The sequence below is a fragment of the Microtus oregoni genome, unplaced genomic scaffold (genome assembly GCF_018167655.1).
Source record: "Microtus oregoni isolate MIOR12 unplaced genomic scaffold, Mior012 000011F_ref0000422, whole genome shotgun sequence".
NCBI classification, from domain to species: Eukaryota; Metazoa; Chordata; class Mammalia; order Rodentia; family Cricetidae; genus Microtus; species Microtus oregoni.
Window position 1 is genome coordinate 21735823 of NW_024543070.1, and position 17836 is coordinate 21753658.

General features: G+C 37.1%; 1 protein-coding gene across 3 annotated transcripts in view; it reads right to left on the reverse strand.

The window, feature by feature from the left end:
* Positions 1–17836, reverse strand: part of Map3k2 (mitogen-activated protein kinase kinase kinase 2) — a 79923-nt gene that overhangs the window by 13909 nt on the left and 48178 nt on the right. For 2 of the 3 annotated variants that reach the window (XM_041660641.1, XM_041660640.1), the window contains exons 3-11: positions 15958–16076; positions 14660–14700; positions 12303–12402; positions 8194–8307; positions 7410–7497; positions 3919–4049; positions 2604–2683; positions 1366–1433; positions 1122–1214 (exon numbers count right to left, since the gene is read on the reverse strand). In XM_041660641.1, the coding sequence (XP_041516575.1) occupies positions 1122–1214; positions 1366–1433; positions 2604–2683; positions 3919–4049; positions 7410–7497; positions 8194–8307; positions 12303–12402; positions 14660–14700; positions 15958–16076 (834 nt within the window). Of the gene's footprint in view, positions 1–1121; positions 1215–1365; positions 1434–2603; positions 2684–3918; positions 4050–7409; positions 7498–8193; positions 8308–12302; positions 12403–14173; positions 14212–14659; positions 14701–15957; positions 16077–17836 lie in introns of those variants that run through there. The other variant, XM_041660642.1, reaches the window with a different exon arrangement.

Genomic DNA, 17836 nt, shown 5'->3' on the forward strand with positions numbered 1-17836 from the left:
TCTCTGACCCAATTTGTTTTCTTTTCCTTTTCTCTCTGAGACAGTGAATGGTGTAGGAGTTCCTTCCTTCTGTTTGTGTGCTGCTTTCATAGGATAATGAATAAAAAAAACTGCCTTGCCCTAGTTGATAGGGCGGAACTTAGGTAGGCGGAGAAGACAGAAATGAATTCTGGGAGAAAGGAGCAGAGAGACAGCCGCTATGGAGCCACCAGGTCAGACATACTGAATCTTTCCCAGTAAGCCACAACCTTATGGTGATATTACAGATGAATAGAAATGGGTTAAATCAAGATGTCAGAGTTAGCCAATAAGAGGCTAGAGATAATGGGCCAGGCAGTGACTTACATGAATACAGTTTCTGTGTGATTATTTCAGGTGTAAGGTCTGCCGAAACAGAACAAAGGGACTCCTCCTTGTGCAAAAAGACAGGGTTTCTCTTGGAGCCTATCCTGGAACTAGCTCTTGTAGATCAGGCTGGCTTTGAATTCACAGAGATCCACCTGCCTCTGCCTCCTAAGTGCTGATTCAAGGCATGTGCTATCACCACCCAGCCCAATTTACTTTCTTAAAGGGACAAGAAAATATGAATTGTACCCTTAGGGACTAAATTTCTGATTTCTGATTTATACCATTTCCAATTATCCCTCTGTAATTAAACTTTTTAAATATCACAAGATGGCATAAAACTACTATATTATTTTTGCTTGACTTATAACCTGATATTCTCAAAAAATGTTTTTTGGAGGGTTGACAGAGGACAAATTTGGGGCTTTGGGCAAATACTTTACCACTAAGCTGCAGCCCCAGCACAAAAGGTTTCTTGGGTTTGTTTGAAACCTGGTCTCTCTATGTACCTGGCTGTCCTGAGACTCACTATGTAGGTCTTGAACTCATAGAGATCTGCCTGACATTGCCTCCTGAGTATTGAGACTAAAGGCAAAGGTTTTTATTTTATTTTTCCTGGCAGAGGTTTTTATTTATTTATTTTTAACCAGAAACTTAAGTGACTCAAGAACAAATTATTTGGTCATCATAAATATGAGGCTTTTTAAATATGTGGTAATTTTTAAAATATTGGCTAATGTTAATCTGTTTTTATAGTCTCATTGTTAGAAACTTACCATCATTATACTCTTGATGATGATATGAAACATGATACCTTCTTGGATATGTTCCTCCTTTTCCAAACTTCTCAAATATAGGGTTATCATAGTCTGTTAAGACATAAGAATGTTATCATTAAAAAAGGAAAGTATTTTTAATAGTGAAAAGCATATTTATCATTTTTAATTTTTTTCAAAATTTTTTTCCCTCCCAGCTAAAACGTGACATAAACATTCAAGCACGTAGAATTTGTAGTCTAACCTGAAAACTCCTGATGATTATCCGGGTAACTCTGTGCTCTAGGCATCCGTGACTTTGGATAGTTTTCTCTATAGATAGAAAATGTAAGATTAAATTAAAAGAAGGTATGTAATAAAATGTTTAAAAATTTTTAACCAATATCTGTATTTGTAGGTGTGTTAATATCGTGTGGGGGGGGGTGGGTGGGTGGGGGTGTGGGTGTGTAAAGGAGCTCACATAAGCACTAACAAAGTTTTAAAAAGAGAAACTTCTTTGAAACACTCATTTAGTACACACAGACAAAAAGTCAAGCTTTTAAAAATCAGCTACTACTTTTGGGGTAAGAATGGTACATTTGAAACCATGGAGATTTGAAGCACCTGCATTTCAATTTAATGCTGAAAGATTTTTTTCTAAAATTGTTTATGAATCTATATAAGAGACATATAATTTTAACTTAACAAACATCAATAACAAATTTTCAGGATGGACTATTACAAAATTTCTTTCTTTTCTTTGGAGGTGGGGTGTGTACAAGTAAACAGAGTAGATTCCCGAAGGTAAGCACTGACAGACAGGCTTCATAGGTATGTGTAGAGGAAATTATAGGTGAATTTCCAAACGTGTATCTGGTGTCATAAAGAAGCCTGGAGGAAATAGCAAGTGAAGCATCTCATACTAACTGTGCTACACAAGACTGAAAAGAGCAATGTCTTCTGAGAACAAAAGAGGGCGCCCTCACAAATGCACATCATGCATACAAGAAACAAATTAAAAAAAAATTTTTTTAAAGAAACTGCCAAAACCAAACATGAGAAACTTTGCAACAGTTTCAAGAGCTGTCTTAAAATAAACATAGTCTAAGTTTGCACTTGCTACAAACAAGATTTTGAAAACCATAAATAGAAAAAATAATAATAAGACAATAAAGTTATTGAATCTCATGAGGTTACAGGATTTATTCACTCCAGGAGCTGTGGCGCATGCCTTTAATCCCTGCACTCAGGAGACAGAGGTAAGCGAATCTCTGTGAGTTCAAGGCCAACCTGGTCTACAGAGTGAATTCTAGGACAGACTCCAAAGCTATAGAGAAACCCTGCCTCAAACCAAAAAGATTTATTCACATTATAGAAAACTAGACTTAATGTCAGTGAAGACAATTATCAATAAGCTACATTTTTCAGAATGTAGAATAAAAGAATTATTGATAACTCTATATATCAACATAAACTAAAAGAAAGACCAGTAATCATAATTACCCATCCAAAGGACTATCGAGTGATGGACAGCTTCCTGAGCCAGAATTTTCAGGGCTGCTTAAAGACAATGGATCCAGCATCTAGGAAAATAAAGAGTTCCACCATGATTCTGCCTGATAATAACCAAAAGTTACTTAAAAAAAAAACAAAACTGCTTGTGACATAACATAAACTTCATGCGTTTAAAATATATGATTCAATGGCTTCCAGCATATCCTGAAATACACAACTTTCCCCACAATTTCAGAATCCTTTTAGGACCTTCCAAAGACACTCTGTAACAAACAGCAGTCACTTTGCAGAATTACTCATTTATAAACATTCTGAATAAACAAGCTGTGACTACAAAATTTTTTAAGGCAAAATACAGTTTTTCTATAGTCAAGTAATTGAAGCTGAAATAATTTTGCTTATTAAAAACTGGACAATGGCCCTGTTCAATTGAGATGAACCATACAGTGACTGCTACATTAGATTTAAAATGCTGCAGTATGTGGGCATCAGTGCAGGGTAAGGGCCTAAAAGCAGCTCTACAAAAACATCTGATTACTACAAACCTGAAGTGTTCTTAAAATGGAATAAACAGTTCACAAACCTCAGCTTCATAAAGTATTTATAATTTCACTCCATCTTTAAAGTGCTCACTAAGCAGGCAGTGGTGGTGCATGCACACCTCTAGCCCTCTACAGGCAGGTGGATCTCAGGAGTTTGAGGCCAGTCTGATATACAGAGTGAGTTCCAGGGCAGCCAGAGTTACACTGAGAAATCCTATCTCGAAAGTTCAAAGAAGTAAAAATAAATAAACAAAATAAAATGTTCATTTTAAAAATCTGAATGATAATTAATCTAAGATTACAAACCAAATGTGTCATGGATGATCAATATAAGAAAATCAAATTATGGGGCTGGAGAGATGGCTCAGATATTGAGATCACTGGCTGCTCTTCCAGAGGTCTGAGTTCCGAGGTCTGAGTTCAATTCCCAGCAACCACAAGGTGGCTCACAGCCATCTATAATGAGATCTGGTGCCCTCTTCTGGCCTACAAGCATTCATGCAGGCAGAACAACGTACATATAATAAATAAATAAAAACTTAAAAAAAAGAAAGAAAATCAAATTGTTTCAGTAATTTTACATACTAATACAAAAAGGCATATGTAAATTAATGAGAAGCTTCTAATATTTTTTCACTTAAGATAGAGGATTACAGAAAATGTACACACACACACACCCCACCCTAGGTATCTGCCAAATCACACTGGTGCTGATCAGTGCATCTTCACATATAGTGAAAAACAGCATCTATCTGGCTTACTTGGTCCATGCTCTCTGGAATGAACTCTCCTTCACTGTTGATGCTAGTGAATGACCCATTCCGGGCGATCTCATGTAGTTCATCTGGAATGTATCCTGGGGGAGGGGAACTTCTATCTCTATTAGTGGTACCTCAAAAAGAAAAATTGTAAGTTTTATTACTGTCAGCAAGCAAACTAATGTTTGTTTCAATTTAATAGGTTATATTTCTAACCACATAAAAATAAATTAGCAAGAAAATCTAGTGCTTATAGAAACTTAATCAGAATATTCAGGCTTAGAGCTTTTATAGCCTCTCTAAACTCTAAATTAACATTCTACAACCTCACTCGAATATGCTAATTTATACTAAAGTTTTTCAGACTGATGACAACCATATCATGAACTGATAACAAACAAGAGAAACTTATATTAATGCCACTGCTTCTGAATTTCCAAAGATAATTTGTATCTGCTAGTCTTTGATATAATTTGTTGCTGATATCATGGAATAGTAAAGGAATAAGGGCTCTGTATTCAGGCATGGCTTAAAGTCTAGGGGAAGTTACCATCTTAGTGTCTTTGGCAACTGGTTTGTTTTACTATCAAAGTACACAGTACTACATCACTTCTTGGTAAGAATGCTATGATGGTAAATTCATTCACCACAAACATATGTTGTGCACATTTGGTTCCATGATATTCTTTCTGGTCACAATCTTTAATCTTTAGAAACCTGAAGTGAGATTCCTTCCTAGTCATTTGGGTCCTATTTTATATTTAGTATCCTATATCTTATTTTTTATTACTTAAAACTATGTTCTTGTGGCAAGCTATATTCCTTTTATTTAAATGTCTTCATAATTTCCCAGGTGTGCTGGCAAACACCTTTAATGCCAGCACCCAGGAGGCAGAGACAGGCAGATCTCTTAAGTACAAAGCCAACCTTATCTACATAGAGTTCCAGATGAACCAGCCTATACAATAAGACTCTGCCCTATCCCTCTCCTCCAAAAACTTCATACTTTAAGAAAAAATGGAGATCCTGACATTCATTTAGATGGTTCATTTAACTATTTGCAACTCTTATGAAACAATAATCTGTCTATTTTTACCTGGTTCATAGTTTATTAACATAGTTTTCTGCTCTCCTTGCAGGTTTTTTAAAAGTAAATAGATACATAAGTGATGTAAGCATTTAAATTCTATTTAAGTTTAAAGGAAAAGAAGCATATATAAAGGGGTCCTTTATTAAGTAGGGAGAAGGAGCAAGAGAACACCTATTAAACGTGCAGAGACATCATCTGCTGTCTGAAAAGAAGTGTGGGCTGAGTTAAGGGTTCATGTCAGCTTTGTAATAGCTATGGTTACAGTTATAACTGCATCCCTGATATTTCTACTCTTTCTGAATATTCCTTTTTAAAATAAAATAAAAGAACAATATACTCAACTACTAACTGAGATGGAAGGCAGCTATAAAAGTTTCTTCATCCGATTACCTGACAACACATATTCTTAACATTGATTGTAATGGGCATATTAATACGCTCAGAGAAATTCTGCACAATTTTCAGTTTTTGTCTTATCCTGGCACCAAGTCAAACAACAAAAATACTTATTGGTAGGTTAATAATGGAGAATTCAAAATTGCATTTTAACTAGTGCACTTAAGCTTTTTGTGTCTAACAACTGAAACAAAGTGGCTGATTTTACTTTTACAAAGAAAAACTATACAGTTAATAGCAACTGTGCCTCCAGTTTGAGAAGCGAAGCCTACTTTACAAGTATTCTGTTTGTGGCTTTAATCTACTGCTTCAAAGAAAGGGAAAAGGCACTGGCTTCATAGTGAGAGTGCCAGAATTTGAACTCAGTTCAAATAGTCTTTCACTTTTTTTTAAGTAATATCAAGTACATCTGCATAAGGATAAGCCCTGTCTATTTATGTATCATCTCTGTAGGTCATATCTCTAGTTCTCTGAAACACTCACGTGAGACAAGACACTTAAAAAGAGAATGATCATAAAGCAGCTTATTCTAGAAAATAAAAGAACATAAAAAACTCCTCTACTTTCTCACATGCTAATTTAATCTTTTCATTCATTGTTAACACCCTTCTTCTATTGAAGTCATTTCTAGATTTTCACCCAAATGTTTTCCTTTGCCCTGCTTGCTTGCTTTCTCTTTACTTATCTGTATCCCCTCTTTTACTTTCCTTTTCAAGTCTATGCCTTCAATACAAGAGTTCATGCTACCTGGAGTGACTACATTCTATTCCCTATCTGTTAAAAAACAGCTGTTCCTTAAGCAACAAACACTTTGATCTTGTCTATTTTTTTTTAATTTTTAATGATACTTTAAGAATTTATCTTGTTAGCCAGGCGGTGGTGGCACACGCCTTTAATCCCCGCACTCTAGGCAGAGGCAGGTAGATCTCTGTGAGTTCAAGGCCAGCTTGGTGTACAAGAGCTAGTTCCAGGACAGGCTCCAAAGCTACAGAGAAACCCTGTCAAAAAAAAAACAAAACAACAACAACAAAAAAAATTATTTTATTGCCTTTATTTACATGTACATGTGAGTCAACATGTATTCATGTGCATGCAAGTGCCAGCAGAGACAGAAGATGGTGTTGTACCCCTAGACCAAGAGGCACAGACGGCAGTGAGCCACCTGACACCGGTGCTGAGAACCAAACACCAAACTGTGGTTCTTTCAAAGAACAAAAATCACTTTTAACCACTGAGTCATCTCTTTCAGCTCCTTGTAAATGGCTTTTTTTTTTTTTTATGGCAACAAGCATGGAGGGTTTAAAACACCTCTGCCTACCCAGGCTCAATAAGGCCACCTCACAAGATAGCACACAGGATCCTTATTTCTTTATATCATAAGCTTAAGTATAAGGAATTCATTATTCTTTTTTTTTTTTTTTTTTTTTTTTTTTGGTTTTTCGAGACAGGGTTTCTCTGTGGTTTTGGAGCCTGTCCTGGAACTAGCTCTTGTAGACCAGGCTGGTCTCGAACTCCCAGAGATCCGCCTGCCTCTGCCTCCCAAGTGCTGGGATTAAAGGCGTGCGCCACCACATGATAAATAAAACTAGATACAAGAAAAACTAACACAATCTAGTTATTCCTAGCCATGTTTATATTGATAGATAGCATATTCTGGCAATACCTAAAACCTTAGAGAACTTAGAAATGAGAGTCCAGTCATAATGTCTTAGTTACTGCCTTTCTTTACTCATATCATTAAAACCTCTTCGAAATTTTACTTGAATTCCTGAATATTAAAATACTCTGTATAAACAAAAATTTTAATTGGATATAGCTAGTCCTACAGTATGTAAAATTAATTTCTCAGGAACAACAGTTAAGACAAAGTAGTTCAAGCATATGACTGCAGAGAGCACAGAGACAAGGTGCTACTTATCAGAAATATATTTCATGTTACAATACATTAAAAGATGAGAAGGATTTGAGAAATCACTCAATTTCCTTATTCAGACCCTGGCTTTCTCACCTACTACAGATAGCCGCTTTTTCCTCTCTGCACCAAGTTGTGTATTATTCAAATCTTCTGATGATGGTGATGGTTCTAAATTAGTAGCCTAGAAGAGAAAAGAACAATTAATGCTATTCTTCCCATTTGAGGCTTTCAACTGAATCCTCCTCTCACTACAACACAGCCTAGCTATTCTCCACTCTTGTTGGGACTTTTCAAATCTACTCTTACAAATTTTAATTTGCCAGAAGAGTGGCATAAGCCTAATTGGAAGGCGAGAACAAGAAGATCTCTTGCACCCAGGTACAGAAAGGGACGGAGGGAGGAAAACAGGTGGTTGAAGGGAGGAGAGGATGAAGAAGACAAGATATTTCAGGGCCAGTAAGATGGCTTAGCAGGTAAGCATGCTTGCAGTTCAAACCCTGGAACCAACATGTGGGAAGAAGAGAACTGATCTTCTTCATACATGTGCCTGTGGCAATGTGCACACTTCACCCCATCCACACAAAATAAATGTAAAAGGTAAAAATAAAAAATGGGCATTTCAATTCTAACATAATTTTTTGCAAATTGCCAGTTTCTATTCATTTCACATGTATAATATGTTCTTATTTGTAACTCTGACTGTATAGTTTCGGGGGAACAAGGATATTAAGTTACAGTAATGAAAAGTATGGAAGTTCAATTTTGTAAACTAAACTTATAAATTAAATAATTTATAAAACTTAATTTTATAAATTAATTATATTAAATGATTACAAGTCTTAAAATCTTCAGTGAGAAATACAACCCCAATTCATACCTGTGTACTTCCATTCATTACAAGTAATATCTTGAGGCTCTTCATGTGAATACTCCGATCCAGCAGCTCCACGGCTTTGTCTAAGTCATCTTGGGTAGTTAACGGAATTACGAGCTGAACAAAAAGATAGAGGAATCATGCAAACATCACATCAGGTCAAGCTCTTCCATGAGCGGCTCCATTACTGGGGAACTGCAAATCTGAAACCCCTTGTCCTCTGTGACTACAGTGACAGTCTGAGGAGTGTACACATCTCTGTCCTCTGTGACTACAGTGACAGTCTGAGGAGTGTACACATCTCTGTCCTCTGTCATCAATACAGTGACAGTCTGAGGAGTGTACACATCTCTGTCCTCTGTGACTACAGTGACAGTCTGAGGAATGTACACATCTCTGTCCTCTGTGACTACAGTGACAGTCTGAGGAGTGTACACATCTCTGTCCTCTGTGACTACAGTGACAGTCTGAGGAGTGTACACATCTCTGTCCTCTGTGACTACAGTGACAGTCTGAGGAGTGTACACATCTCTGTCCTCTGTGACTACAGTGACAGTCTGAGGAGTGTACACATCTCTGTCCTCTGTGACTACAGTGACAGTCTGAGGAGTGTACACATCTCTGTCCTCTATTCCAACACCACTTAAAGTCTCAGAAAGAACGTAAAGAGTGAAAATATATTTCTTATTAATCCTTACATTTTTCTAGTAAATATAACTAAAAATTAATTTTCTGTGATATTTTATAACTGCTAAATTTGCTAAGAACAGTGAAAGGTAAAAACACACAAATTATATAAAATAAGGTACTCTTTACACCTGCACAAATAAAATTCTTAGTTCTTTTTCAATAGTAACCACAGATTTATACTCTGTCTGATGTGTTTGCAATGTAACAAACCTTGAGTATCTGTGAAAGCTGCCATGGGAAGTATCATCAGCTACATATCTGCAATCTACATTTCACCTGTATTCATCTCTAGTCCTGGTGACTGACCACTACACTCTAGAACAGGCAAGCCAAATGAGCGATCATCTCAGGAAACCCTCAAAGGACTCACTCATGGTTAAGATGTTATAAAAGACAGAAGCACCCAAGAGGTCTATGAAAAAAAGTAGGATTCACACAATTTACAAAAATCAGAATCTTTTATTTTTTTAAGTAAAAAATTTTGTGCAGCTTAAGGAAACTGTCAATGATATAAAAGTATGTATCATTTCAGTGGAAGAGGAACACTGTAAATAAAAGGACATATGCCACACTTACTAATCATCCCTAAAGAGCAGAGAATGTGAGACATATTTAAATGTAAAGTCTATTTAGCTGAGAGTCCTGTGCAGTATAAATCCATGAAGCTAGGATCCCTTCCAGCAGAATACAGCAAAGAGCAGGCCCCTGGCAAATGCTGTTCAGTACATATCATAGGGTGAGCACCAGAGATGTGCCCAAACCCAGGAACTACTATGGTGTGTAATGATACTCTATAGAGTGTTTTATGAAAACAGTGTCTTTTTTTAAAGATTGACAGAACTTTAAGGTCATCCTAAGAAATACAGTGAGTGCCAGGTCAGCCAAAGTTACGTGGTAAGATTCTATCTCAAAATTATTATTTTTTTTAAAAAGGGAAAGCTGCCAAGTGCAAATATAAACCAAGACTAATTTGAACTCTGTTTACATCTGTCTACTCTCTACTTAAAAGTTTATTCCCAATTTCTATTTGCAGCTAGTTTTGTGCTAGTACACATCAACTTACCTCCTCTTGCCTATTGCTGACAAAACACCCTGTGAGAGAGAGGGAAAGGAAGAAGGGGTGGACAAAGGGGTTGGAAGGTAGGAAGTCTTTGTTTCCCTGAGAATCATACTAGGAGATAATGACTCAAGGTCAAGTCATTTATATGGGAAAAGAATCTAGATAGGTAATTTGAAAAAATGGGGGGGAGGTGTGAAAACTGCATTATCCAGAGAGCTGCCCTTCAGGACAGCTGATAATCATCTTCCCTCTACGTCCTTCACCCAGTGCTTACATCTAGAAAACCCCAAGAACCCTAGGCTGGCTGTTGAAAACCTGGCCAGCGTGAACCTATGATACAGCACCCAGAAGACTGGGTAAGACAAATGCTTATTGATAATAAAACCACAAATGAACTGAAAAGTACAATTTCAAGATATTGCTATAGTACAATACTCGTTACTCTGTTCAGAGATCCTATTTAAGACACAGATTTGTACTTATGAAAGCATGTTCTTCTTGGGACTCCTACCCAGGTCCTGCTGTGGCTCTGTGTCTATAAGCTGGTGCAGGCAGAAGGGGCTGGCACAGGTTGGCTGGTGTTGCTGTCGGCCCTGGAGCTCCCAAAGCAATAAACTGTCTGGTATTCAGCACAGAAAGTACTCTATGTTGTGAATAAGCAATCAGACTGTGCTACTGTGGTGAGGAATTCTGTGCCTTTTATGTTTAAAGGAGTATTTTCTTCAAACTCTATTAAATACATATGAAGAAAGTGAAGAAAAGTATTTTCCTTTCGGAGCTATTCTGAAATACTTTATTTGCACAGGCTTCATGTATTTTGTCTGCTGAAGTTTTCGGGTCACCTCTCTCTTCTCTCCATCTCCACTGGTACACCTGCTATTCACACTGTTCTCAAGCTGCTCCATCTTCTGTTCTTCCCCTGAAACTCTTTGGAGGGCTGGCTTTAAATATTAAATCTCGGTATAAATATTATCTCAGCTAGTTTTTCCTTAATAGTGTAAAGAGGATACCCACAGACCTTTTTTGTTTCAAGTTTTTTGAGACAGGGTCTCTATGTAGACCTGACTGATGGAGGAAGGTCATTGGCCAATAAAGAAACTGCTTGGCCCTGTGGGTGGAGTAAACAGAACAAAATGCTGGGAGGAAGAGGAAGTGAGGTCAGAGACTCCACAGCTCTGCTCTCCGGAGCAGACGCCTCAGCAGAGACGCCATGCCCCGCTCCCAGGATGAAGCTCCAACCCAGGATGGACATAGGCTAGAATCTCCCCGGTAAGCGCACCTTGGGGTGCTACACACAGATGATTAAAAATGGGCTAAATTAATATGTGAGAATTAGCCTAGAAGAGAATGGGCCAAGCAGTAATTAAATGAATACAGTTTCCGTGTAATTATTTCGGGCATAAGCTAGCCGGGCAGGCGGCTGGGGTGTTGGGGACGCAGCCCCGCCGCCGCCCCAATTACCACACCTGACTGTTCTGAAACTTACCATGCCTGCCTGCCTCGGCCTCCAACTTGCCCCTGCTACCAAGTACTGGGATTAAAGCAGGCACCGTCACTCCCATCTTTGACTTCTCTTTTATTCATTGTCACAAGAGTTTATGTATTTCCTTAAAAAAATTTTCAACTCATCTATCTGCTTCTTCTACAAATCTGTAATGCCTACCCCATAAAAGGCTGCAACTCACAAATCATAACATTAGGCCAATAAAAAGCATTTTCCAAAGATTAAAAAAATTAACTAAAAAGAAAGTCCAGTTACTATCTAATACAGTTCTAATCTCAAGATTAAAAGGGTTTCCCAAAAACATAGTGAGCCTCAAGACCATATGTACTGACCCCAAACATAAATAACATAGGAAAGGGGCATGAAGAGATGCCTCAGTGATTAAGAGCACTAGTTGTTCTTCCAAAGGACCCAGGTTCCATGCCCAGCATCCACAACTGTCTGTAACTCCAGCTCCAGGAATCTGGTACCCTCACATTGACACACATGCAGACAAAACATCCATGCACAGAAAAATAAATAAAAATAGTTAAATATATATAGGAATAAAAAAACATCCTAAACACCATCCAATGATCCTAAGTTTTAATACAGTTGACTCCCAAAGCTCTATAGGCCCAAAAAAAGTAAATTCACTGCGTACATAGAGTAAAAGGAAAAAAACTAAAGCAGAAAGTGGCGAGGTGCTGCCTATCCTGCTACTGTATATTCTTACTCAACTATTTTCACACAAACATGTCACATCAGTCATCTAACGGACCACTCTTTTCCTAGTCACCAAATCAAAGTACAGCCTCTTACATGAACACATGAACTGTCCAGAATAGAGACTACTAAAGTGAAATGGCACACATTTACCTCATTGTTGGTATAGTGTAGATCCATAGACTGCCCAAAGGCAACTTTAGACTTAGACCTCAGATCTTCTAGTTTAACTGGTCTGGTAACCTGCAGAATTCTACAGGAAAATAATTTTAAAATATTTTATTTTCTTTGTAATAAACAATATACTTACAACAGTTGTTTCATTATAAGAAAAAATTAAGGGCTAGAAAGATGGCTCAGCAGTTAAGAGCACTGGCTCTTCCATAGGACCCAGGTTTAATCCCCAGAACCCACATGACACCTTACAAGTGTCTGTAACTCCAGGGGATCTGACACCTTCGCATAGACATACACACAGAGAAAATACCAGTGCACATAAAAAACACATAAGTTTAAAAAAAAAAAAAGATGAGAGGTGGTGGCACACACCTTTAATTCCAACACTCAGAGACAGAGGCAGGCAGATCCCTGTGAGTTTCAGGTCTACCTGGTCTACAGAGCAAGTTCCAGGACAGTCAAGGCTACACAGAGAAACCCGGTCTCAAAAAAATCAAATAATGAAAAAAAAAGTGAAAATTATAACACACTTTTAATAAAATACAAAAAATTATTTCAATATAAAATTTAAAACAGAACCACTAAAATTTGTTCTATGCTAATTTATAATTTTTTAAAGATTCTCAAAGTCTAATTCATAATCACATAAATATTAAAAACCAGTGTAAAGCATCTACTTAGGAAAGTGAATTTAATTAACTATGTGACATATTTGTAACAGAATGCAGTGAAATTGTTAAGATAGTAAGTTATCCATTCTGTGGAGATCAAATTTGATTTCTGGATCCTTATTAATTCAACATTTTAGCACATTTACTATCTAAGCAACTCTAAGACTCTAAAGGACTGAAGTGAAATAAAATTATGATATTTGCTTCTTCTATTCCTGAGGCGTGGCCAGCGCAGAGAACATGCACTAAGTCTAGAGAGAACCATGTTAGATTAGCTTCTCAGGGGAGAAGCCACTTCCGTGCTCCCTTTTTATAGTATTAGGGCATATCACATACAAAATCCAGAGCTGAGGAAACAGAAAAGCTAGCAAAGACCCAGAAAATAATGTCAAACAGGGAATACATAGGAAAGTGAATTTAATTAACTATGTGACATATTTGTAACAGAATGCAGTGAAATTGTTAAGATAGTAAGTTATCCATTCTGTGGAGATCAAATTTGATTTCTGGATCCTTATTAATTCAACATTTTAGCACATTTACTATCTAAGCAACTCTAAGACTCTAAAGGACTGAAGTGAAATAAAATTATGATATTTGCTTCTTCTATTCCTGAGGCGTGGCCAGCGCAGAGAACATGCACTAAGTCTAGAGAGAACCATGTTAGATTAGCTTCTCAGGGGAGAAGCCACTTCCGTGCTCCCTTTTTATAGTATTAGGGCATATCACATACAAAATCCAGAGCTGAGGAAACAGAAAAGCTAGCAAAGACCCAGAAAATAATGTCAAACAGGGAATACATTACTAGACAATAGGTTTTAGTTTGTTTGTTCATTTGGTGTGGTTTGGTTTTTGGTTTCTCAAGGTGTCTCTGTGTTCTGGAACAGCTCTGGCTGTTCTGGAACTTGCTTTGTAGAGCAGGCTGGCCTTGAACTCACAGAGATCCACCTGCCTCTGCCTCCTGAGTGCTGGGACTAAAGGCACGCACCACCACCTCACAGCTTAGATAATAGTTTTACAGTTTGTCAAGTATACTTTTTTTCCCCCAGTATCTCTGGTGAATTATATTCACATCTTCGAGTTATATGACTTATGAGCCATTTTAAATTCCTTAAGACTAACAAGCCTTCATTAACATTATGAGTCACTAATAACAACAACAACAAAAAATTGTACCTCCTATTAGATCTTTTTGTCAGTTATTTCGCCCTGAGGTACATATACTAGTCGGACACCAGTCATAGAAGGCTAGGCTTACAATCATGCTAAATAAATAGTCTGCAGTCACCATTCAACTCACTGTAAAAAACATTATTAACAAAACACATGTCATGGCATTGAAATCTCTTGAGAACACTCAAAAATTGAACTCAGGAAAAATAAAAGTAAAGAGTAAAATTTTAAAGTGTGTAGTATGAGACAATTTTATTTACTTCCTGATATTGCAAAGCAAGCACATTCAGTATTTCCAATGGTCAGCAGGCACCTGACATATTCTATTTCTCTTCGGTCTAGGTGAGTGTCACACATTACCAAAGACTATTCCATTTTTAATTTTAAAATCACAAAACTTCATTCAAATCTAAAAGAATATTTAATAGCTTAGTTGGAACACATGTTTTATTGTATGATTTAATTGATGTGTAACATTTCCTTACTTACCTTTTTTCTCCTCTGTGTTCAAATTTGACTCGGACATCATTCTATAATAAAATGAAGATATTAGTTATTAGCCTACTCATTGGACACAGAGCACAAGAGAGGGGGTTTCATTTTCAAAGTATAATTCTAATCACCTGATGTCTGTCAAAAAGCTGAGGTGAGACTACACTGTCAGATCTGACAATAAGGAAAGAGCACCAACATATTCAAATGACCTGAACCCAAGGACATACAGAATGCTATACTATAGATCTTCTTCATCTGTATGTTTCAAGGCATCTGAACATATGCTTGTTGTTTGTCGTGGTTTATCCTTATTAAATTCAGAACTTTCTCCTTTTTTCTTAAAGGAAGTACTTTAAAGCTTCTTTTCTGAATGTTCAAATTGTCAGTCTCTTTTTTTCTCATATTTCGGTAGTCAATCCAATAAGTTAAATAGCTTCTAAGTAACAAACATGGATACAACACACACAGAGGTAGAATTCATGTCCTACGCAAAGTAGGGCAGGATAGTGTGAGATTTCACTGTGCTACTTCAAATGGCATGAAATTTAAAACTTATGATCTGCTTATCTATACAATATCATACCTGTTATTTTTTGACCTAAGCCAACCATGAGTAACTGAAACTATGGGAAGTAAAAACAGACATAAGAGGAACTCTAAAATTCTACTTTCCATGCTTTCCACCTCATACTAATCTTGTTTATAGGAATCAAAATCATCACATTTCTAAGTATTCAGAAATGACTTCTGGGAAAATAAATTGTTTATCTTAGATGCTTGAAGAATAGGTGAAATAAAAACTTATGCAATTATCATATAGCTTTTAAAACATGTATTCATTTTTTGTTATTTCAATATTCTACCTATACACAGCATTTACACTGTATCACATTAAATGTTGTAAATAAGACAAAATTAAAAAAGCAAACATACCAGATAATTTATATTAAACACAACATTTGATTCAAAGTATAAAAGAAGTCTTTACAAGATCAGGCTATGAAATGAAAGTTATGAAACAACAAATATAGTTATTAAATATTACTGATCTTGGGACTAGAAAGGTGGTGCAGTGGTTACTACATACTGGTCTTGCAGAAGACACAAGCTCAACTCCTAACACTCATGTCAGACAGCTCACAACCACCTCCAACTCCAGCACTAGGGGGTTCCATTATTGCTGATCTCTACAGGCACCTACAATTTCACCCACATACCCACACAGACACACAAATACACGTAATTTAAAAATAATAAAAATGAAATGTTTTAGGTATTATTGAAATAGATACCTGTTTTTTTGGTGATGAAGGTTTTGTTTTTCTGGTTTCCTGTAAAGATAATGCTGGCCGACTAGCCTTATGAAGGACAGCCAAATCTTGCATGATTGAATTCAAAGCTTGCTGATCATCTAGGTATTTTTTAAAAGAACACATACACAAAACTGTAATTTCAACATATATTCATCATAGACAAGAAGCAGAATTTATAATGTAATTGAGTTTAAAGATGAATTAGCTGGACTAGAGAGATGGCTCAGCAGTTAAGAGGGCTTGCTACTCTTCCAGAATATTCAAGTTTAGTTCCCAGTACTCACACTGAGCAGCTTACAACCACCTGTGACTCTAGAATCCTGTACACTCTTCTGGCCCTTATGGCCACCTCCAAACATGTAGAACATACTCATAGATTATATAAATTTGTTGCTGTTGTTGCTGTTGGAGACAGGGTCTCTCTATGTAGCCCTGGCTGTCCTGGAACTCACTATGTATATCAGGCTCGCTTTGAATTCACAGGGATCAACCTGCCAAATGTTGTGTTTTAAGTAAATACAAAATACCACTTCTGAGAACAGCTAATATCAATCTGCGTAAGACTCAAGTTCAACATAAACTAAGTATCCACACATGAGACATTTATTTTTGTTTTAAATATTTTACTTGTTATTTTATATTATTTCTATTACTTTTAATTGAGTGTATGTATGTGTTTGTGTGTGGATAAGTAAGTATATATGAGTGCAGGTGCCCATGGAGGCCAGAGGTAGAGGTGTTAATCCCCTAAAGCCGTGCTCTTCGCTGCTGAGCTCTCTCCAAGCCCTCTATACATGACACATTTGTAGGGAAAGTAAATGCCATTCTAATTCATTTACTGATTTAACACCTTGCATCAAAACATATCAGCTGGAACAAATTCTTTTCTATGACTCCCAAACGAAACATCAGGCATCAAAACCTGACTAAAAGTGAGTAAAAATATAAACCTTATGTAAACATCTTCCTTTAGCATTTATATGTTAAAAACACAGACTTCACCTTAGAGATGTGTTCCTAGATGTGATACTTAGAACTATCAGAAAAGCTCTCTCTGGATACTACCTACTAATGCTCTGAAGGGTTCTCTCAAACTTCCCCCAAAGACTACAAACATAAAATTATTTATCAGGCTGGAGAGATGGCTCAGTAGTTCAGAGCACTACTTCCAGAGGACCCGGGCTCAATTCCCAGCATCCACATGGCAGCTCACAACTGTCTGTAACTCTAGTTCCAGGGTTTCTGACACCTTCACACAGACATACATGCAGACAAAATATCAATGCACATAAAACAAACACATAGCCGGGCGGTGGTGGCGCACGCCTTTAATCCCAGCACTCGGGAGGCAGAGGCAGGTGGATCTCTGTGAGTTCGAGGCCAGCCTGGTCTACAAGAGCTAGTTCCAGGACAGGAACCAAAAGCTACGGAGAAACCCTGTCTCGAAAAATCAAAAAAAAAAAAACATAAATTATGAAAACAAACAAACAAATAAATTGAAATATTTCTCAACAAAGACCAATAACAATGTGGAGCTGAAGAGACAGCTCAGCAGTTAAGAGCACCAGCTCTTCCTGCAGAGGAGTGGGGTTCCATTCCCAGCACCCACACAGTAGCTCACAACTGTAACTCCAGACAATCCCATAACCTCTATTATCCACTGTAGGCACCAGGCACAAAAATTTTTTATTTAAAATCAAAAATATAGGGGGCTGGAGAGATAGCTCAGTGGTTAAGAGCACTGCTTGTTCTTCCAAAGGTCCTAAGTTCAATTCCCAGCAACCACATGATGGCTCACAGCTATTTGTAGTGATATCTAGTGCCCTCTTCTGGCCTGCAGGTATACATGCAGACAGAA